The sequence below is a fragment of the Hemitrygon akajei genome, chromosome 12 (assembly GCF_048418815.1).
Source record: "Hemitrygon akajei chromosome 12, sHemAka1.3, whole genome shotgun sequence".
In the NCBI taxonomy this organism is placed as follows: domain Eukaryota; kingdom Metazoa; phylum Chordata; class Chondrichthyes; order Myliobatiformes; family Dasyatidae; genus Hemitrygon; species Hemitrygon akajei.
In genome coordinates this window covers 40416406-40440456 of record NC_133135.1, presented here as the reverse complement: position 1 = coordinate 40440456, position 24051 = coordinate 40416406, and the positions used below count along the sequence as shown (strand labels likewise).

The following is a 24051-nucleotide window of genomic DNA, read 5'->3' as shown; positions in this document are numbered from 1 at the left end:
TCTTTGAAAGCTGAGACCATGGGTTGTGGGAACGTTTCAGTGAAGTTATCCCCTTTGGTTCAAGAGCTAATGATTAAGGGGTAAAAACTGATCTTGACCCTGGTGGTGCGAGTCCTAAGGCTCCTGTACCACCTTTGTGATGGCAGCAGTGAGAAGAGAGCATGACCTGGGAAGTGAGGATCACTGATGATGGATGCTGTTTTCCTGCACAATGGTCCATGTAGATGTGCTCATTGGTGGGAAGGGCATTATGTGATTGACTGGGCTGTATCACCCACCATTTGTAGGATTTTTGGTTCAAGGGCATTGGTGTTTTCATGCCAGGCTGTGATGCAGCCAGTCAATATACTGTCCACCACACATCTATAGAAGTTTGTCAAAGGTTTAGATGTCATGCTGAATCTTTGTAAACTCCTAAGAAAGTAGAGGTGCTGCTGTACTTTCTCTGTATTCATACTTAGGAGATGGGCCCAGGACAGGTCCTCTGCAATGGAAACACAGAGGAATTTAAAGTGGTTGACTCTCTCCATCTCTGATCCCTCATTCCTCATGGACCTCTGGTTTCCTCCTCCTGGTCAGTAATGAGCTCCTTGGTCTTCCTGACATTGGGTAAGAGGTTGTTGTTTGGGCACCACTCAGATTTTCAATCCCCCTCCTACATGCTGATTTGTCACCAGCTTTGTTTCAGCCTGCGATAGTGGTGTTGTTAGCCAACTTGAATATAGCATTGGAACTGTACTTGGCCACACAGTCATTAGTGTAAAGTGGGTAGAGCAGGGACTATGTAAACATTCTTGTGGTGCACCCGTGCTGATGGGGATTGTGGACGGGATGTTGTCACCAAACTGAGCTGATTGGAATCTGCAGATGAGGAAATCGAGGATCCAATTGCAGAAGGAGATATTGAGGCCAAGGTCTTGAAGCATATCGATTAGCTTTGAGGGGATGGCAGTATTGAATGCTGAGCTGTAGTCAATAAAGAGGATGCTGATGATTTCTTTGCTGACCAGATGTTCCAGGGTTAAGTGAAGAGCCAGTGAGATGGTATTTGCTGTTGTCCTGTTGTGCTGGTAGGCAGATTGGAGCAGATCCAAGTCACTTCTCAGGTAGGAATTGATATCTTGAATCAACCTCTCAAAGCACCTCATCACTGTAGTGCTACTGGATGACAGTCATTGAGGCAGATTGCCTCATTCTTCTTAGGCACTGATGTTATTGAAGTCTGCTTGAAGCAGGTGAACACCTCAGACTGCCAAAATGAGAAGTTAAAGTTATCATTGAACACACCAGCCAGTTGATCAACACAGGTCTTTAGTACTTGGCTAGGAATCGCATCTGGGTCAGGTGTTTTCCATAAGTTCACCCTCCTGAAGGATGCTCGCACTTTGGCCTCAGAGACTGAAATCACAGAATCACTGGGGGCTGTGGGAAGCTCGTGTTGGTTCCTCCATGTTTTGACAGTCAAAGTGAGCATAAAGGACATTTAGGCAATCTGGAAGTGAAGCCCAGTTGTTGCCAATGCCGCTTGATTTTACTTTATTGCAAGGTGATAGCATTCAAGCCCTGTCACAACTGTTGAGTATCTTTCATTGATTCAAATTTAGTCCAGAATTGCCACTTCACCCTTGAAGTGGCTTTCCGGAGATCATACGTGGACCTCTTGTAACTGTCTTGGTCACCAGACTTGAATGCCTATGATTTCAGACTGGTGAAGAACTTCAGCACAAAACATCAACTGTTTACTCTCACCAACTAACCTGGTGAGTTCCTCCAGCATTTTGTGTGTGTTATTTATTATCATTGGTATGTGTTGTGAAATTTGTTGTTTTGCAGCAGCAAAACACAAAAACTATAAATTACAATAAGAAATATACAATCAGTGGCCACTTTATTAAGCACCTTCTCTACCCAATAAAGTGGCCACTGATTGTACATTTGTTGTCTTCTGCTGCTGCTGCCCATTCACTGCAAGGTCTGATGTGTTGTGTATTCAGAGATACTCTTCTGAATATCACTGTTGTAATGTGTGGTTATTTGAGTTATTGTCATCTTCCTGACTGCTTGAACCAGTCTGGCCATTCTTCTCTGACCTCTCTCATTAACAAGGCATTTTCACCCACAGTACCAGTGACCCAGGTTCAATTCCCATTTCTGCCTGTAAGGAGTTTGGACATTCTCCCTGTGTTAGGTTCCCTTCGGGTGCTCCAGTTTCCTCCCACAGTCCATAGATGTTGGTAAGTTAATTGGTCTTTGTAAATTGTCCCATGATTAGGCTAGGACTAAATTGGGGGTTGCTGGGCAGCACAGCTCGATGGGCTGGAAGAGCATATTCCACATTACATTTCAATAAATAAATTAATGCCGCTCGCTGGATGATTTTTGTATCTCACACCATTCTCTGTAAATTCTCGAGACAGTTGTACATGAAAATCCCAGGAGATCAGTAGTTTTTTGAGATACTCGATCCACCCCATCTGGCACCAACAAACATTCATGGGTAAAGTCACTTAGACCATATTTCTTCCCCATTGTGGTGTTTGGGCTGAAAAACAACTGAACCTTTTGATCAATTCTGTATGCCTTTATGCATTGAGTTGTTATATATGTAAAATTAAATAAGTAGAGCAAAAAGAGAGAAAAATAGTGGGGTAGCATTCATGAGTTGGTTCATTGATACATTTACAAATCTGATGGCTGAGAGGAAGAAGCTGTTCCTAAAGCACTGAGTGTGTCTCTTTAGGCTTCTGTACTTGCTCCTTCATGGCAGCAACGTGAAGATTAATTTTATCTCTTGTAAAGCCATAATTGTATCAGTGCTACTGACATCTCTTAACCAGACTGTCTTGACTTTAAGACTGTGCCTAAACAGTCCAATATCTAACTAAGTGATTTGTACAAATTATAGTCCTTTTATGTGATTTGATGCTGATATTTAACTGTCATTTAACTTTTTAATAGTTATCACTTTAAATTATAATCTTTAAATGTAATGTAATTTACAAAATTGTTTTGTGGAAAATTGGCTGGAATTATCTAAGTGTGACTCATCTGAAGTTAGTTGCTTGCAAAGACAGTGAATTAATCACCAGTTGCTACAGATCATTGTCGATCCAAACTGCGGGACCTTATGGATGTCAAGATGTGTGATTCCTGTGCATTGTGCCTCCAGCCATTGTTAGCAATTAGTCTTCCACATCTAGTGCAGGAAGGTATTCTTCTGTTCTGATTATCCCAAGTTACTCAACAGTGCCCGTGGCAGGAGCAGTAGTTGTACATCTCTAAATATATATCGGCTTAGCAGCTAGTACTGCTTCCTAGGTTTGCTTGGCATTCCACAATTGAGTTGTAACAGCTGGCTCCAATTCATAACTCACCTTATTCAAAGGTCATGCTCCAAGAGTTGTCCATGTTTTCCCCATGAGCACTTGCCCTTCCATAATAATCATGCTCCAAAACTTTAGTGGCTCATGAACTGCAGAAGCATCTTCCCATGAGATAAGCAGCCTTCGACCATCTTGTTTCAAGTTATTTGTGACAATTATAATCAATGTTTCTTGCGGCAATGCATCTCTAGGTGCTAATAATCCAGAATTTGTTGACACAAGGTATAATGTAAAACTTAAGTACAGAAATTCATGGCTTTACCAGTGGCTTTTTAATATCATCAAAATTACTACTGGGTATATCTTCTATGTGCCTATCACAGGAGGTCAAATCTTAAATTATTCATTTAATATTAAATGACCATTTAAAAGGAATGTTGATTGAAGCACCAAAAAACTGAAAGCCACCAATCAGGCATAGTTCATTCATAATTGGTGTGAGGGCACAATTATAAAACACAAAAGGTGGCTATTTGGCCCACCGTACCTTTGGCAGGTCTTCAAAAGACACATACAATTGATTACACTCTGCCTGGTTATTCATTGTAGACTATTACATTTTACCTGTTTATGTATATTTCTCTTTAGCTTTTGACAGTTAATATTTCCATCAGCCCTGCAGAAAGCATTACATTTTTATAGGCTTTTCAAATATGGTGACAAGAACAGGGATAAGTCCAAAATCAGGGCGTGTACATGTTGTAATACCTATAAAATGTGTCAGTAATTTCATTATAATTGATCTGAAACAAAATTTCTTAACACCTCACACATTCCATTTCATCTGAATCCTGTATTGTGACAGTGTGCCTATTTCTAGAAAATATTTAAAGCTGTATTCTTTCTGATTGACCAGTCAATTCATGTCTTTTGTATTTTTGAGTTTGTTCAAAGCATTTTGTATCGTTGGCTTAGACAGAATTGATCAGAATCAAGTTTATTATCACAATCATTGTTTTGTGGCAGCATTACTGTGTAATGCATAAAATTACTGTATATTGCAATAAGAGTATATAAAAAAAAAGTGATACAGAAAGAGAGCAAAAGAGTAAGGTAATGTTTATGGCTCACAGACCATTCAGAAATCTGATGGCAGAGGGGAAGAATTTATTGTGTGCCCTCAGGCTCCTTTACCTCCTCCCTGATGGTAGTAATAAGAAGAGGGCATGTCCTGAATGGTGAGGGTTGTTCATAATTGAAGCCACCTTCCTTTCTTTCTCAATCTTTTTTTATTAAGTTTTGAATTGAGGCATTTTTTTTAAAGATGTCCTCAATGGTGAGGAAGATAGCATTAGGACAAGGATTTACAGTGGCATTAGGACAAGGACTGTTTGGATGGAAAACAGTTTCTTCCCTCATGCTGTGAGATTACTTGTCACCACCTAGGTCTCATCATTATGAAATGCCAGTAGTGTTATATTGTACTTTTTGATTATTGTTGCAAATGCACCTTATGCTAAATGTAAATATTCTGGAATATGTTTTATTACTTGTTAATTTCTTTGTGGTAATATTACTTTATGTGTTGTGTGTGAGTTATTATTTTTTATTAGTTTTTTAATACATTTTCTACATAGCTACAGATTAAAAAAAACCCGGATCAAAATGAAGAACATCGATACTGTGCAAAAATAAACATAAAATAATAATATGATACAAAGAAAGATAATTGAGAAAGCACCCAAATTGAAGACATGTAAAATTAGTATCCTCCCCAAGCCCCGCAACAAAAAAAAACTCCAGACCAACCACAACACAATATAGAGGATATAAATCAGGACAATCAAACCCCCAAAACTGTAAATACACTTAGCAACAGAAGATATTAATGCCTACTACAAAAAAAAGGGAGCTGAAAGCAAGGGACCGAAAAAAAACCCTAGTTAAGAAGAAGGTTATGAAAGTACTCAATAAAAGGTCCCCAGACCTTATGGAACTTTAAATCCGAATTAAGGACTGAGTAATGAATTTTTTCAAAGTCTAAGCAGGCCATAATATCGTTAAGCCATTGAGCATGTGTGGGCGGGGCAACATCTCTCCATCTAAGGAGGATTAAACGTCTAGCCAGGAGAGAGGCAAAAGATAATATTCGACACTTAGTCGAACTCAGACGTAAATCTGTCTCACCCCAGAAACTTGTGTGTGAGTTATAAGTGCTATGTTGTGTTCCTTGTTGTTTAATTTGGCGACATACATATGTATGATTGAATGACAGTAAACCTGAACTGAACATGACGGAGCTCACTGAGATTGCAATCTTCTGCAGCTTTTTCCAATTCTTTACAGTTCCAACTCCATACCAGGCAGTGATGCAACTGTTCAGAATGCTCTCCACCGTGCATCTGTTGAAATGTACTCGTTCCTTCAGTGCCATATCCAATCTTCTTAAACTCCTCAAGACGTAGCCGCTGGCATGACTTCCTTGCGATAGCATCTATGTGTTAAGCCCAGGATAGATCCTTTAACATGTTGCCACCCGAGAACATGAAGCTGCTCATCCTTTCCACTGCTGATCCCTTGTGAGGACTGTTGTGTGTTCTCCCAATATTCCCTTCCTGAAGTCAACCATCATTGTAACGTTTATCATTGCAAGTAATTTATGTCTTTATCCACCATTAGACTAAACAATTTTAAAATGCATTCATTCTCAATAATTTGCATTTTCTTTGTTGCATTGTTATTGACTTGCTCTTTTTTCTCCACAGATGGCAGCATGTGCTTAAAAAGAAATTGGTGCTCATAGTGTTAGTTTGGTGTTAAGGCTCATTATTCCATTAAAGGGAACAATCATCAAACAAGGCTTAAAGTTAACTGAAAAATGTTAATACTAATATTGGATATCCAAAGTGAAGAGATGCTTGTGGATATTATTTCATTTTAATAAATACCAAGATACTAACAACTGGTCACATCTTCGTGTTTTACTGACTATAAATCCAACCCTTTGTAAAGCGATCCAGTATTTGTGTATGAGTAGGACAATAGAAATGCAAGTTGGCATTATAGAAAATTTGCTGAGGGAAGTAGATACTATCTGAACAGTAAAGGTATCTCTTGATTTATTGCAGAACTGGAAAAGGAGGTACAGGAGATGCAGCGTGAACACATAAACAAAATGAGTGACCTGCAAGGAGAAATTGAGATGCTAAAAAGTGAAACACACAGAATGCGAAGAGGATTGAGGTCACCTCATCATATGCCTCAGCATCCACTTCCTCCACCACCACCTCCTCCTCCTCCTCCCCCCCAACTAGGTCCAAACCAACATGCTTGGGTTCCACATATGGTAAGAACATTTCTTTCCTGTACCAGTTACAAAACTGATTGTTTTTACAGAAAAAGATTTAAGATTTCACCTTTTAAACTATTTCTAATAGGATTAGTTGGTGTGCTTGATATGAAAGCGTCACTATAGTTTAAGTAAATTTATTTAGGAATTGTTAAATGGGATTGATTAAATATTTAATTTGGACTTGTTGAGAATAATTATATAAAAGCCGATTTTCATAAAGCACTTGTCATGAATTCCACATGGTTGCTGATTTGTTATTTCAACTTCATGGTAAAAAGCTATGTAACTTATAAATATATGTAAAATTGTGTCCATGGTCATGCATCGCACAGCTGGCATATACTTTGCTTGAAATATATCTCCTGTGACACAAATCAATTTAAATTCACACAAAATGCTGCAGGAACTCAGCAGGCCAGGCAGCATCTATGGACAAGAGTACAGTCGACGTTTCGGGCCAAAACCCTTTTTGGGTTTCAGGGTCTCGGCCTGAAATGTCAACAGTATTCTTTTCCATCGACGTTGCCTGGCCCGCTGACTTCCTCCAGCATTTTGTGTGTGTTGCTTAGATTTCCAGCATTTGCAGATTGTCTCTTGTTTGTGAATCAATTTAAATTCAGTCTGGAATGATTGGAGGAAAATTATCCTTTTTTGCTTCATGTTTTAAAAAAATAAAATTAAAATTTATCAGTGTATTGCCAAGATTGATATTATAGTTGTCTCTGTTATTTTTATCCTTTTCCACCATTTACTATGCCATGTTAGAGGGCATCCATTCTCTTATAGCTTGCATTTTCTTCTCTGCATTTTGGTGAACTTGGCATTTCTCTACTTCAATGGGACATGATATCATATACCGTATATAAAAAAATGACTTTATTACTCAAATTAGTAGTAAGTTTTCGGCTAAGGTTCCTGATGCAGTCAGGGGGCACATCACCAAACTAGTCTGAAAAATAACTGGAAAAATGTTGATACTGGTATTGCAGATCCAAACTGAATCTTTGCATCTTTCAGAATGAGTGTCTCACACTTTGAACTGTCTCAAAACATAATCATCCTGATATGTGCTGATTAACTATTTTAAAGGGCACCATGAGACCTCAAACGCCTCTGATTGCCAAGCATTTCCTGGATCCTACCGATGCGTTGGGGCCTGCACCCTATGATCCAGTGTAAGTACTTATAGATTATAAACAATTGAATCTGTCTGTCAACTATGACAGGTTCTCTGCAAGTGCTTGATGCACAATTGTCCATTAGCTAACATTTCCCAGTTTCTGATGATCATTTCCTGAAGAATTTCAATTTTCACTTTTGTGATATGCTGTGGTTCTCACCAGATGCAGATTATAATTTTTTTTTCCTGTGAGTATTATCTTTATTTTCCAAAGCACTGAACTATTTTAAAAGGCATCTATTTCCTCTTTAATACTATACCATAAGACATAGGAGCAGAATTAGGTCATTCAACCCATCGAGCTTGCTCTGCCATTCCATCGTGATTGATTTATTGTACGTCTCAAACCCATATTCCTGCCTTTTCCCTGTAAACTCTGACACTCTTCTAATCAAGAGCCAACCTATCAACCTCCGCTTTAAATGCACCCAATCATTTGGCCTCCACCACAGTCTGTGGCAATAATTTCCACAGATTCTTCACTCTCTGGCTAAAGAAACTCCCCCTTATCTCTGTTCTAAAGGGACATCCTTGTAGTCTGAGGCTGTTACCTCTGGTCCTAGATTCTTCCACAATTAGAAACATCCTCTCCGCATCCAATCTGTCCAGGCCTTTCAATATTCAGTATGTTTCAATGAGATCCCTCCTTATTCTTCTAAGCTCCAGTGAATACAGGCCCAGAGCTTTCAGATGCACCTCATATGTTAACCCTTTTATTTCTGGGATCATTTGCATGAAGCGCTTCTGAAATCTCTGCAATGTCAGCACATTGTTTCTTGGATATGGAACCCAAATCAGCTTACAATACTCCAAACAATGCTTAACGCCTCAGCATTACATCCTTACTTTTATATTCTAGTCCTCTCAAAATGAATGCTAACATTATATTTGCCTTTTGTACTACTGATTCAACCTGTAAGTTAGCCTTTAGGCAATCTTGCACTAGATCTCCCAAGACCCTTTGCTCTTCTGATTTCTGAATTCACTCTCCATTTAGAACATAGACTATGCCTTTATTCCTTCTACAAAAGTGCATGATCATGCACGACACTGTATTCCATTGGTGACTTCTTTTGTCCATTCTCCTAATCTGTCCAAGTCCCTCTGCAGATTTGTATCATCTGCAAACTTGGCCAAAAATCAACAATTCTATCATACAGACCATTAACATATCACATGTTAGGTAGTGGAACCAACACTGACTCCTGCTGAACACCAACCAATGAAGGCCCTCTTTATTTCCACTCTTTCACTCCTGCCAGTCAGTCAGTCTTCTGCCCATGTTAACATCTTTACTGTAATACCATGAGCTCTTATCTTGTTTAGCAGCCTCATGTGTGGCACCTTGTCAAAGACCTTCTGAAAATTCAAGTACACAACGCCCATTGACTCTCCTTTATCTATCCTGCCTGCTATTTCCTCAAAGAACGTAATAATGAGTTGCACGTTTTTCTTTGCATTGTTGTTGACTTGCCGTTTCAGCTCTACATGATGCAGCTTTGAAGCTTCTAAATTTTGGCCCACTCTCCTTTGGCATTTGCTGTACCTCTCAGGATAGAATCCACTGTTTCTTAATAGGGAAAGGAAAGCTATGTTACTAAATGTCTGCATGCAAGTTTTTCAGGCATCCAGTGGCATAAACAAATATGAAGCAAAAGAAAGATATTTAGAATTTGTTGTGAATTTGCTGTAAGGGCAAGGAAAGAGAAAAACTAATGAAATGTCTAAACTGGCAACTAACAGGGTTGTTAATCTCATCCAAGGATTCACATCAGATGGACTCCGTGAAAGTGTTTATTTTATGCTTGTACTAGTTATAGTTCTATCCTAAATATTGTCTGTATAGCCCTGTGCATAAGTGCAAACCATTCATCAGAGAAGCTCCAGTTTTGAAATTATATTAAAATGACAAGTCCATCCAATTTAAATGATACATTGCCACTCCTTAACATTGTAATGATGACTTTTTTTATTTTGTTGGCTTCAACCCAAAAGCCAGCACTTGTATTGTTAATTACCTTTCATATTTGATGTCAGTAAAAGAAATAATGGCCTTATTTATATCATATGGTACAAAATCATTTCCAATTTATAAAAAAAACAGAAGTTTTGGATAATCTCCACCATTCAGTTACCGAAGGTAATCCATTCAGGTGCAGTGCATGGTTACTTTTGCATTTGTCTTTATTAGTTCTATAACTTGTCCTTTCTGTGATATTTAACTAATATAATGTTTGTGTCAAATTGATGTCTTTAATTTTAGGGCAGGTTTTGTAGTTTTCTATGATTTCCTTCTTGGCCTTGACCCAACCTATCGGCTCATCCGCCTCGTTACTGGTTTGTACAATAATGGACAGGAGATGGGGAAACCATCAGCCTTGCCTGCTGTGTGCTGTGAAATGGGAAATGGGCCTCACTACATGTCTGAAGGACTCAAGGGCAACTTTGGAATTTTATCTGCAAGGCAACCAGTACCAAGGTAAAAGTGATTCAACAGGTATCTTGTGTGACCAAGGTAGTCTGTTTATATTGTGCGTGACTTGTCCTAAAATTAAATTGTTGAAATGGAATATACCTAATATAGGGTTGTGACAGGAGCTGACCAGAATTCAGTTCTGATATACGGATTTAACTTTACAGATTGATATATTTCTTTTCTGTTTACCTTATTTCTAGAAATAGTTTAAAGAATGAAATTTGCACATGAAGTATTAGTGCTGCTGAAAGAAATTTTTCAAACCAGATCTAGTTCTCATTTTTACAATTTAAATACAGTCTGAAGTTCCTCCTATAGAGCCAACGAAGTTTAACATTAACTCCTGTCAACTTAAGGATTTTTTACCTTCTGATTTACAATGTCCTCCAATCGCCTTGACTTAAATCACAAACAAGCCACATCAGAAATGACAGGGTTATTGAGGTATATAAAATTGAGAAGTACAGGAAAGGTAGATTCATATCAGAGGTAGATTATACTAGAGAACACAGGTTTGGGGTAAATGAAAGTGACTCAGAGGGATCTAAATGGGACCACCTTCACTCGGTGATAAGTGGCCTTATTAAGATTAGGGGGCCTTTCTGGTCAGCAGCCGGTAACTGGTGGTGTTCCTTGGGGGTCATTATTGGGACCTCTTCTTTTCACGTTATATGAACTTATGGCTTGTAGCCTGGCTTGCTAATGGTATGAAGATAGGTGGAAGGGTAGGTAGTGTTGAGGAAGCAGGGAGTCTGCAGAAGGACTTAGATTGATTGGGAGAATGGGTAAAGAAATGACAGATGGAATATAGTGTCAGAAGTGTATGGTCATGCACTTTGGTAGAAGGAATAAAGGAATAAATTATCTAAGTGGAGAGAAAATTCAAAAATCAAAGTGAAAAAGACTTGTGAATTCTTGTGCAGGATTCCTTAATTTGCATGTTAAGTCAGTGGTGAGGAAGGCAAATGCAATGCTAGAATTCATTTCCAGAGGACTAGAGTATAAAAGCAAGGGTGTAATTCTGAGGCAAAAACAGTAAACACTGGAAACAACAGATCAGGCAGCATCTGCGGAGAGAGAAACAATTGCCATTTCAGGTCAAGAATCCTTCACTAGAAGTGGAAAAGAAAAATGTATTCTGAGTTGCAAAGCAGATAGGAATGTAGAGAGCAAAGGGGAAATGTCTGTGTGAGAAGACACAGTAAAATTTTTAAAGAAACAGTTCAAAATTTGGCAGTTAGTGACAATAGAGAGAAAGGAACAATTTGAAGAGGAAAGGGGCCACCATATCTGTGGTGGAAAATAAAGTTAAAAAGAGCAGGAGGTTACCTTGAAGTTATTAAATTTGGCAATGTGCCAAGATGGAAAAAGAAATGCTGCTTTTGAAGTTTACATTCAGCATCATTCACACTATAAAGGAGGTCAGTGCTCCAAAAATGTAAATATAATCTTAGCTCAAGGAGCAGCAACTGAACTATCACCTCTGATACTTCATGGCCTTAAAGAATTGATATTGATTTTAACAACTTCAAGTAAGTTCTCCTTTTTTCCCCCTCTCTTAATGGACATGGCTGTACTCTGCTACTTCAATTTATTTATTTTGATTCTATCTCTAAAAGGTGTTTGTTTTAGGGATGTGATTATCCTGACAGCTTTGGTCTGTACACTATCAAAGACATTCTGCCAATCCTCACCATGCTCACACTTTTTGTAGCAATGCATTCTTGTCACGTTTTCAGTTCTGGTGAAGGGTGCTTGATCAAAAACATCAAATTCCTATTGCTCCATCAGCATTAATGCTGCCTGAGCTGCTGAGAGTTCCATCATCTTCTGTGTTTTGGAAAAGATCATAAGTCCTTTATCTTTTTTATGCTTTCTTTGTGTATGTTAACAGAGTACACCCTGCCTTTGGAATCTCTCTGGTATTTGAGCTCCAAGCAGCAGGAGGCTTTGATCTGTATGGGCTGGAAATTCAGCGGCTGGTTTCCAGAGGCTGGGCAAAGATCGATATATTTGATAATCACAACCAAGTTATCAGTGGCCGATGGAAAGTTCCAATACGATCTCTACCAGTAAACCCATCCCTCAATACTAGCCAACTCAATGGAATTCCTCAGGTACATTCAGGTGATATTTTGATTTCAAAACAAAAAAAGCACAACAGTTTTTTTTAAAGATCTATTCCCATTAGTATTCATGCTGCTGCAGGTTTAAGGCTGATGATTTAAAAATACTTTTAAATGCACAAGCTCTTTCAATCCATCTTTGCAATGTACCTTTTCCTCATGGTTTCATCTCATATCTTTGCCCTTCCTTGTGAACCCTGAAAACTCTGCCTCAATGTAACTATTCTAATATTGTATATCCTGAAATGCTGAATTTAGTAACAAAGTTGTAACTTCCTTGGGGGGGGGGGGGGCCCAAAGAGGCATTACAAAATTATTAGCAGTTTCCACCAGGATAAGTCTGTAGCTGATGAGTTTCAATGTGGTTGGGACTTATACACATGTACAATTGAATGCTGAGGTTTATAACCTACAGATCAGTGGATGAAGCTACGTTTATCTCAATACAGTGTCCAGCAGTGGATCTCAGTTTTGCTAAGTATTATTCTGGGTAATCAGTTGCCTGATCCAGGCACAGTGGCAGGTTCTCCCCTCTCCGGTGGCGTAGCAGACCAATCCTCAGCGATCAAAGGCAGGTAGCCGGTGTTCACTTTCTGGATTCACCTCGATGTTTTAATCTCCCTCATTGCTTTAATCGGCAAATGATGGAAGCTTTAATCGGCAAAATGGAGTCAAATATCAGCTTGCGTCCCATCCCACAGCCTGCCGGCCATGAGGTTTGCACATGCTACCTCTGCCTCCCGGAATCCTCTCGGAGACTGCCGAGCGCTGAAGCACCCAAACGATCTCCAAACTTCTGCATTTGCCTCAATATTTCAACCTCCCTTGTTTCTTTATTCGGTGAATAATGGAAGCTTTAATTGGGGAAATGGAATTGAATATGCTCGCGCCTTGTCGCTGGTAACTCCATGCAATGAGCCAAACCCAGCACAATGCAACGTATATTCCCAGTCACTTTAGGAATCATTCATAATTGTCAGAATTTATTTTACTTTTATTTTACTGATACATTGCAGTTCAAGAACCTCAATTTTTACCCTAACCTAAACACAGGACAATTTACAATGACTCACTTAACCTACCCGATACATCTTTGGACTGTGGGAGGAAGCCAGAGCACATGGGGAAAACACATGCATTTCACAGGGAGCACGTACAGATTCCTTACAGATGACACCAAAACCGAATTCTGAACTCCAGCACCCCAAGCAGTAATAGCATTATGCTAACCGCTATGCTACTGTGGCACCCTAAGTTAAGAAGTTTATAAGTTACAGGTGTTTCCTTGAAGATTGGGATAGTGAGAAGAGAAGTTGTGTATTGCTTTGTGCATATTTAGATAGCAAAGTAATGCAACATACAGATTTTGTGTTTTTAGGAAAGCTCAGCAGAAACAAACTATTTCCAGTCTTCAGTAAATGTTCATTTGTATGCATTTGCTTAGGTTGGCAGTGCTGAGCTCTATCTGAGATTGGTAAATGCACGCGATGCTGAAGTGCAGTCAATGGCCAGTATTGATCCCCACAGTACATCCATGTATCAATATCCGCCTTTGGTAAGTTTTACTGCAAATAGAATTTGATCTTCCAAGGCAGCTATAGCAGAGTGATACCATTCCTGAGTAAGAAAAGCATTCAGGCAAATTGAGCTGGAATCTGATGCAAGGTTTCAACCCAAAACATTGATAATTCTTCTCCTCTGACAGCTGCTGTTCTGCTGATTTCCTCTAGCGGACCGCTTGTTGAGCTCGAAACCCAATCTAGTTGTGTTGTAGACTGTTACGTAAACCCCGTAACCAGGTAACTTACCAGCAAAGATAGATGGATCAGCTGAGTCGGATGCTACTATTTTCAAACGTTTTATTCAATAAGGGCACAAACGTATGGTTAATACAAAACATTCAAATCGTCAAAACTCAATCTAAAACACCGGAGTAACCATAATCAATCAGAAATAAGCTCTTTCGTTGTCTAGGGTATATAATACTGAGTCCAATTGGAAATATAAAGAGTCACTCTGAAGTCTGCAGGCTTTTCCCTTTTGGTTTCACGTGTTGGAGAGAGAGAGAGATAAACGGAAAAACTTGCCGTTTACATCCATGGAATCAGGGGAGCGATCTTCCCCGTTGTTAGTTAAAAGCGATCTTCCGTTGGTTCCAGCCACAAACCCCGCATTCGGAATTTAACGCACGTGGCTTATTTCAAAATGGCTTCCCGTTCCCATGGGAAGCGGTATCGTGCTTCTTGGTGTCTCCTTGGTGCGTCTGAGGGTCGTCCTCTTTCAGACCCTTCTTTATACTGCCTCACGGGATCTCAGGTGTCAATCAGGTTGCAGGTGATGCACTCTCTCTCTCAACCAGCCCACTTTGCCCGAGGGCTTTACAATGTCCCTGCGAGTTGGCACGTCTGCAGTTCCCAGGTGTCTCCTGAGAACAATGCCACAGTCTCCAGCTTTTGTCCCAGTGGAATGTCTTTCCATTTCCTGTGTCCATTTAGCCTGTCTCTCTCTCTCTCTCTCTTGGGTCATTGACCCCCCTTTTTCTAGGGCTCTTGCAATTCTCACAAAGGAGGGGGCTGGTATCATAACACCTCCCCTCTTAAAAAGGTTTTTACCAGCGGTTAAAACCCAGAGTGGTACAGTCTTTCAGAAATTTTGAATCTAATACAATACAGAAGCTTTTCTTTTCACTACAGAGTAATACAGTTATACATTCAAGTCAGCATCTAAACAGTTAACAAGTACAGTGCCCCTTTTCTTTAATACCTTACCCTACCATGCCCTACATCGCATACTCAATTCAACACCTGGATAAACAATCCGCTAGCACATTATCACTCCCCTTTATGTGCTGGATCTTAATATCAAATTCTTGTAGCATCAGACTCCAGCTTAATAACCTTCTGTTTTTGTTTTTCATATTGTTCAAGAATACCAGCGGGTTGTGATCGGTATAGACCACTAGGGGTCTTTGCGCCGGACAAATGTACACTTCGAAATGTTGTATCGCTAACACAAGCGCTAACAATTCCTTTTCCACGGTAGAGTAATTCCTCTGGTGTCTATTGAACTTCCGAGAGAAATATGCTACCGGGTGCTCCACTCCATCCCCCGCTTGCTGCAATAGGACTGCTCCTGCCGCCTCATCGCTGGCGTCCGTGGCCAAGGAGAAGGGGGTTAACAGATCGGGCGCTTTTAACACCGGGTCATGGCACAGTACGGCTTTTAACTTTTCAAAGGCATTCTGACAAGAATGACCCCACTCAAATTTTTCCTCCTTCTGCAGTAATTTTGTAAGGGGGAGCGCAATGTCCGCAAAATTTTTACAGAATTTCCGATAGTATCCCACCATGCCCAGAAACCTCCTCAGGGCCCTTTTATTGGAGGGTACCGGGACCTCGGAAATAGCCCGGACCTTCGCCTGCACAGGGGCCAACTGCCCGTCTCCCACCACATACCCCAGATAGGTGATCGTGGCATGACCAAACTCACTCTTAGCGAGGTTTACCGTAAGGTGGGCTGCCGACATTCGGGTAAACAAACTTTCTACAGCCCTCAGATGCTCCTCCCAGGTGTCATTCCAAACTACCACATCGTCAAGATAAGCCTTGGTGTGGGTTAACCCCTTTATCACAGCGTCTATCATCCGCTGAAATGTCCCTGGGGCATTTTTCATCCCAAACGGCATAACGTTGTACTCGTACAACCCAGACGGGGTGACAAAGGCTGAAATCTCTCGAGCCCGGTCCGTTAAAGGAACGCACCAGTACCCCTTTAGCAAGTCAATTTTTGTGATGTACCTTGCCTTCCCCAGTTGATCAATGCAATCATCCACCCGGGGAAGAGGGTAAGCATCGGTCTGGGTAACCGCGTTGACCTTCCGATAATCGGTACAGAATCGTATGGTCCCGTCCGGCTTTGGGACAACCACGCAAGGAGAAGCCCACGCGGATGAGGATTCGCGGATTATCCCAGCAGCTAGCATATGTTCAATCTCCTTCTCTACCAGCTGGCTTTTCTCAGGATTCATCCGATAAGGGGCTTGTTTAATAGGTTGGGTTGAGGTAGCTATCACATCATGTTGTGTCCCATTACACCTTCGGGGAACATCTGGGCATAAGTCTGCATGCCGGTTAACGAGCTGTATTACCTGCTCCCGCTGTTCAGGCTTTAAGTGGCCAACTTTACCCGCAAGATTCGCCAATACGACAGAGTTCTCTAATCTGGTAGGGACTATACCTATCTTGTCGAACCGTTCTGGTTCCTCCTTACCGTCCCCCCCAACTTCATCGGCTTTCATAGCCGCGCCAACAACCGGGGGGGTGGGTTCGTGATACCCTTTTATCATGTTCACGTGAACTAACTGGGTCGGCTTTCGTCGGTCGGGGGTTTCGATCACGTAATTCAGCGAGTCTATTTTCTTACGCACTGTATATGGTCCTTGAAACCTCGCCCCCAGAGGGTGAGTAGCTACCGGGAATAGGACCAGGACCCGGTCGCCCACGTGAAACTCTCGTTCTCTCGCTCTCTGGTTATACCACTGACCCATCTTTTCCTGAGAGGCTTTAAGGTTTTCGTTTGCCAAGGCGCATACTTGACGCAGTCTTTCCCGGAATTTCAGCACATAGTCGACCACACTGACTTGGGCGGTCGGGTTAGACCATTTTTCTTTCAGTAGGGTTAGGGGTCCCCTGGGCCTGTGACCGAAAACCAGTTCAAACGGACTGAACCCCAGGGAGCACTGGACTGTATCCCTTACGGCAAATAACAAAAGGGGTAAAGCCTCATCCCAGTCTCGAACGTTCTCCTGGCAATAAGCTTTAAGCATGGTCTTTAGGGTAGCGTGGAACCTTTCCAACGCTCCCTGTGACTCCGGGTGGTACGCAGAGGCCATAATCTGCCTCACCCCGAGCTGGGTCATCATCTGCCGAAATACGTTCGACGTGAATGTACTTCCCTGGTCTGATTGTATCTCCTTGGGAAGCCCCACGGTGGTAAAGAATTTGATAAGGGCCTTCACCACCGCAGAGGTCCTAATACTACCCAGAGGCACGGCCTCGGGAAATCGTGTAGCGGCACACATCAGGGTCATGATATACTGCCGCCCACTCGCAGTTTTAGGTAAGGGTCCCACAAAATCCACAATGACTCGGGAGAAAGGCTCCTCACATGCGGGAATAGGTCGGAGGGGGGCCTTAGGGATAACTTGATTCGGCTTACCCACCACCTGGCAGGTATGACATCTTTTACAATACTCAGTAACATCTTTCCTCAGATTGGGCCAATAGAATTCCCTCTGAACCCGCTCTACGGTCTTCTTTATTCCCAAATGCCCGCCTAAAGGTCCCTTATGGGCTAAGTCAAGAATGTCGTTCCGATATACTTTCGGGACTACTATCTGACGTAGCACCGCCCAGTCCTCATCGGCCTGCACCGCAGGGGGTCTCCACTTCCTCATCAACACCCCCTCCTGGAGATAATAACCCTCTGGCTCTGCCTCCAGTTCAGTCTCGGAGAGAACCGACTCTCTCAAGGATACCAGCTCCTCGTCACCATTCTGTTCCCGTACAAACTCTCTTCTGGCTAAGGACCGGTCTACCTCCTCTCTATTTCCCACTCGTTCCTCCCTACTCTCCGTTTTCCCTTCCTCGGACTCTCGTTGGTACAGAGTCGGTAAAAAAGTTTCGGCCAAATCAAAACTGGCCAGATTCCACCCGCTCTCTGTCTCAGCGGCCCTTTTCGACATGCTGCGAGTGACCGCACATGCGGGATAGAATTTTTTTTCTGAGGGAGGGTCTTCAACTCTCACGGGCTGGGTGGTCAGCTTCACGGCGGCACCCATCTTCCCACCCGCTAGGTCGTTACCCAGAAGGACGTCCACTCCTTCTCCTGGCAATTCCGGCAGGACCCCCAGATCTACTGGTCCCGACACCAACTCACAATCTAGAAAGACCCTATGCAAAGGCACGACCTCGGTTCGGTTCCCGATACCTCTAAGGGCTACCTCCCCCGTGCGAGGGCCGAATTTTAACACATTACGGCTAATTAACGATAGTTCCGCCCCCGTGTCTCTCCAAATTCGTACAGGGATGGGGGGGTCCCCTTCCCTCAAAGACACGGTTCCTTCGGACCTAAATGTCTCCCGCCCCTCCTGTATTCCCTCTGTCTGGGGCCTGCTTGTCGATTTTCGGATCGATGCAACACAGCCTATGGAAATAGCTGCTTTCCCTCGTTCCGACTCCTTCCTCGGAGCAGTGCATTTTGATGCAATATGTCCCACCTTTCCACAATTAAAACAGTTGAAACCAGGAGATCTCCAGGTTTCTTGTCTGTTATCCTCACTTTTTGTGCTAGCTCCCGGTGGAGTTTCTCCCTTAGCCGGCGGACTGTCCCTACCGTTCCGACGGTCTCTCGGGTAACTTTTTGGCGAGGAAAACTTTGTCTTGTGGGTTAGGGCATATTCATCTGCGAGCCTAGCCATCTCTGAGATGGACTGATTCGTCCTCTCATTTAAATACATTCGGATCTCTTCCGGAACGCAACTTTTAAATTCCTCAATCAAAACTAGCTCCCTGAGACGCCCATAGTCCTCGGCCACCTTTTCAGCTGTGCACCAACGATTCAAGAGCACACCCTTCTCATGGGCTAGCTCGGTATACGTTTGATTCCACCCTCTTTTTAAATTTCGGAACCTTTGTCTATACGCCTCAGGTACTAACTCGTAACCTCGGAGAATGGCCTCCTTTACTTGATCATAATTCCCGTCCCTTTCTGTGGGCAGCGCGGCATATACCCGCTGTGCTTTTCCTCGTAACACACTTTGTAACAACGCCACCCATTGCTCTCTGGGCCACTGCTGATTCTCTGCCACCTTTTCAAAGAGCAAGAAATAACTATCAACATCCGTCTCCTCGAACGGGGGGACCAACCTCAACGCCCGACTAATATCAAACCCCTCTTTCTCTCCCCCTTGAGTTCTTCGCTCTTGTTTCCGCCTGTCCAGCTCCAATTCATAGTTCCTCTGTTTCTCTCTCTCTTCTGCTTCTAGCTGCTTTAGTTTGAACACCTGCTCTCTTTCCCTCTCGGCTCTCTCGGCTTCTCTCTCTGCAGCCTTCTGAGCTGCGTCTATTTCTAGCTGCTTTATTTTAAACTCATGTTCCAGCCTTGCTTTCTCCAACTCTGCCTGATTTGTCCCACTCACTAATCTCCTTTCGGGAATATTTTCCAAATCCTCAGCTGTAAACACCTTCTTCCCAACGTAATGCAGTTGTATGACCCTTAGCACTTCCTGCTTTTTCATTGCTGGCTTCACCGCTGTGAGGTCTAAGGCCTGCGCCAAACTTACTAAGTCTGATTTTGTAGCCTTCCCTAGCGCCTCTACCGTCGGGTTTTCCATAAATTCCTGCACATCCATCTTTGCTGGTTTCTCGTCTGACTACCTGCGTAACCAGATTTAAGTTTGGACTTACAGCCCGATTCACTGACCTCCCCCCTTTTGGTGTCAAATCCCGGACGAGCCCCCACTTGTTACGTAAACCCCGTAACCAGGTAACTTACCAGCAAAGATAGATGGATCAGCTGAGTCGGATGCTACTATTTTCAAACGTTTTATTCAATAAGGGCACAAACGTATGGTTAATACAAAACATTCAAATCGTCAAAACTCAATCTAAAACACCGGAGTAACCATAATCAATCAGAAATAAGCTCTTTCGTTGTCTAGGGTATATAATACTGAGTCCAATTGGAAATATAAAGAGTCACTCGGCAGCTATAGCAGAGTGATACCATTCCTGAGTAAGAAAAGCATTCAGGCAAATTGAGCTGGAATCTGATGCAAGGTTTCAACCCAAAACATTGATAATTCTTCTCCTCTGACAGCTGCTGTTCTGCTGATTTCCTCTAGCGGACCGCTTGTTGAGCTCGAAACCCAATCTAGTTGTGTTGTAGACAAAGCCTCTTTCTTTACAAAAAGAACTGCAAGTCTCTCAGAAGATCTAGTGTTCAGTTCTAGTTTATTCTAAGCTGATAGAAAAATTGATACATTGATGGTTTATATATCTGTAAAAAAAAAGCTGAATTATGTAGTGTTACCAGATCTGTAGATTATATGAAGGATAATAGTTGTTTCTATTTATAGGTGGCTGGCCGTTCTGTACCTCCTGCTGAAAATCTGCCTCCTCCTCAATACCTCTCTTATCACACTTCTCCAGCTCATTATCACCCTCTCACTTCTCACACTGGTCATGTTGACCTCCCTCCCAACGATGGACGCAGTGACCTCCGCAAGTCCAATCAAAGGTGAGAGTGAGAAAGTAAGATTGACCCTTTCTTTGACTCCTCTTGGTGGGCTGTCACGATCTGAACTCACCATTGTTAAGCCCGAAAAGATTTACATTAATGAAGTAAAAATAACTTGTAAAAAGATCATTTTCATGATTATTACAAATAAAGTTTTCTCATATGAGATGATCTCATTCAAAGCAAAATCATATGTTGTATTTATAGTGGAAACTGTGATGTTCATCAGGTTTGTAGAATCTCATTGCATTTTATTTAACAAGACACTATATAATAATGTCAGCTCAGAAAGTACTTTTACCTTGTTTTTGAAATTCAGTTCAGTTAAACAACTGTGAAAGATCACATCATGTTTGCTGCTGATATATTGTTCTAATCCTAGTTTTAATAAAAATTATTTTCTATAAAAATGTTTTAATTGAATCAAATCTTTGTGTTATGATTGAATCCACTGTTTTGTTTTGGAGTTGTGAAGTAAAAAGTACTGAGAGTTTCAGTAGGGCAGGCAACATTGCAGATCAATAACCTTTTATCGGTTTCCATCAATTGGTTCAAATGCTTCAATTTAATATCAGAGAATGTATACAGTATGCAGCCTGAAATGGTTGCTCTTCACAGAGGCACCCATGAAACAAAAACCCCAAAGAATGAATGATAGTGATATCAGAACCCCAAAGATCCCCCCTCCACACACAAGAAGCAGCAGAATCATTGACCCATTTGCGCCAATGCCCCACCATGCAAGCAATGGCAAAAGCCCCAAAGAGACCTTGATCTAGAGACCATCAAAAACTCAGAACTTCAGTATCTCAAACAGGACCTCTGACACCAGTGGGGAAAGCGAGATTGCTCCTGCAACAACAAGAGCAGGATGCCAGCAGCTCACTGTTACGATCTTCTGCATCGCTTCTCCAAGCCCCCTGACTCAGGGACCAACAGGCTCTCACCCTGAATCAAGAGAGTGAGAGGGATCGCTCGAGTGCAGGGCCTCCTTCCAACAGCAGCACTCACCGCCTGCTTGCCCGATGTTTCAGTCAGGGAAATCGGCAAGGATCCGGATTGTCTGCAGGCCACCCCTGACGGTGCATGTCTTCAACTATCAAAACTCAGGGCTGCATGGCTGGTACGGAAACTCACTGCTTGCAGAGAACCATAGTCTGAGCTGCAGCTGTAGATCACGGACTCCAACTGAATCCCAGCCAAACTGGAAAGAAAAGCAAGACATGAGAAAGGAAGGATAAGCTGTTTCGGGAACGGTCTGGAAGAAGTTGCCTGGGTCTACGTAAACCTCTTATGCCATCTTTCCTAGCTCCTCCCACTGTCAATCAGTCATTCAACATTAAAAAAACTTTTTTCTTAAGAATACTGTTTAATTTGCTGAGTATTTGTAGTATTTTCAGTTTTAAATTGATCTTCTTGTATATACATTCCAACTGGAACTGAGGAGTCACAAGTACATTTGGATCAACTTTGCACCATACTCAATGTGACCTTTTCAGTATGTTTCATTCTTTTGTTACATGTCAATGAGGAGGGAAGACCTGCACACCAGGTTCCAAAAGTTGTCTCACTAATGCGACATATATTTTCTAAGTGGCCTATACTTTTCTAATCAAATCCTCATGCTAATTTTTAATTATGGTGACACTCAGTTTTCTTAGAATACCATCATTACCATCATTCTAGTCTTATTTTTATTGTTTATTGTTATTAAGATACAGCACAGAATAGGCACTTCTTCCCCTTTGAGCCACGCTGCCCAGCAATCTCCCATTTTAATCCTATCCTAATCACAGGACAATTTACAATGACAAATTAACCTACCAACCAGTATGTCTCTGGATTGTGGGAGAAAACTGGAGCACCTGGAGGAAACCGCCATGGTCACAGGGAGAACATACAAACTCCTACAGACAGCGGCGGGAATTGAACCCGTGTCACTGGTACTGTAAAGCGTTGTACTAATCATTATGCTACCAGGCCCCCCTACAAATTTCTGACCATTGAAAAGGAAACCTATATTTTCTACCAAAGTAGATGTCTTCAATTTTTTTTTGCTATACACTACCTTTCATGTGCTATATCTCTGCCTATTCACTTATCTGTTCATATCCCCCAGAAGCCTCCTCTATTCTCCACTCAGCTTCAGTTAGAAATCAACTTTGTGTCTTCAAATGTGGATAAATGGCCCTTGGTATCTACATACAAATAAGTGCTTTGAAGGTTATGAACACCCAACAACACCAATTTAACCCTAATAACCCTAAGACCTGGTAGGTCTTTGAACTGTGGGAGGAAATTATAGCACTCAGAGAAAACACATACATTCCATGGGGTATATGTACAGAGACCCCTTACAGAAGATGCCTGAATTGAACTGTGAGCTCCAACACCCTGAGCTGTAATAGCATTGTACTAAACACTGTGGTACCGTGGCATCCTTACGAGGTCCAAGCAAAATTGACTCCAAGCTCTTAGTCCTGGTACTCAGCACCTTTCTTTACAACACCGCTGCCACAATTACCCTCAGGAGTGGTGCCCCACTAGGCTGCATCCTCAGCCCTCTACTCTCTCGCTTTGTATGCCCAGATTCCACACATACAAATTTGCAGATGATACTGCTGTTGTGGTCTATATCTCAGATAATGGTGAGTCAGCACTGGAAGGAGGTGGAGATCCTAGTATCGTGGTGTCATGATAGCTTTTCCGTCAATGTCAGCAGAGGCTTGGTAGGAGGGCAGTGCACGTGCTGCTGTTTACATCAGTGTTACTGAGGTTTAGAGGGCTGAGAACTTCAAGATCCTTGGGAGGAGCATCAGCAATATCCTGTTCTGGTACAACCATATTGAGGACACGGCCAAGAAAACTCACCAATGCTTTTACTTCCTCAGGAGGCTAAAGAAATTAGGCATGTTCCCTTTGACCCTCACCAGATTTTACTGATGCACCAGAGAAAGCATCCTATCTGGGAGCATCACAGTTTGGTGTAACAGCTGCTCTACTCACAACTATAAGGAATTGCAAGGAGTTGTGGGCACAGTTCAGCACCTCATGGAAATCGGCCTCCTCTCCATGGACTCTGTCTACATTCCTGCTATCCTGGCAAAGCTGCAGGCATAATCAAATGCCCCACCCACCCTTAGCATTCTCTTCCCACTCCCCAGCCCCATCAGGCAGAAGATACAGACGCCTGAAATCGTATACCACCAGGCTCAAGGACAGCTTCTATCCCCTTGTTATGTAGCTTTTAAACAGTTCCCAAATACAACGAGATGAACTCTTGACTTCACAAGCTA

At 42.1% G+C, this 24051-nt stretch overlaps 1 protein-coding gene across 1 annotated transcript in view; it reads left to right on the top strand.

Annotated features, from left to right (window-relative positions):
- The window catches only part of ccdc17 (coiled-coil domain containing 17), a 92092-nt gene that overhangs the window by 56152 nt on the left and 11889 nt on the right, over nucleotides 1–24051 (top strand). The window contains exons 10-15 of the mRNA XM_073062443.1: nucleotides 6452–6669; nucleotides 7765–7850; nucleotides 10119–10334; nucleotides 12226–12448; nucleotides 13902–14012; nucleotides 20595–20755. Coding sequence (XP_072918544.1) covers nucleotides 6452–6669; nucleotides 7765–7850; nucleotides 10119–10334; nucleotides 12226–12448; nucleotides 13902–14012; nucleotides 20595–20755 — 1015 coding nt within the window. The remainder of the gene's footprint in view (nucleotides 1–6451; nucleotides 6670–7764; nucleotides 7851–10118; nucleotides 10335–12225; nucleotides 12449–13901; nucleotides 14013–20594; nucleotides 20756–24051) is intronic.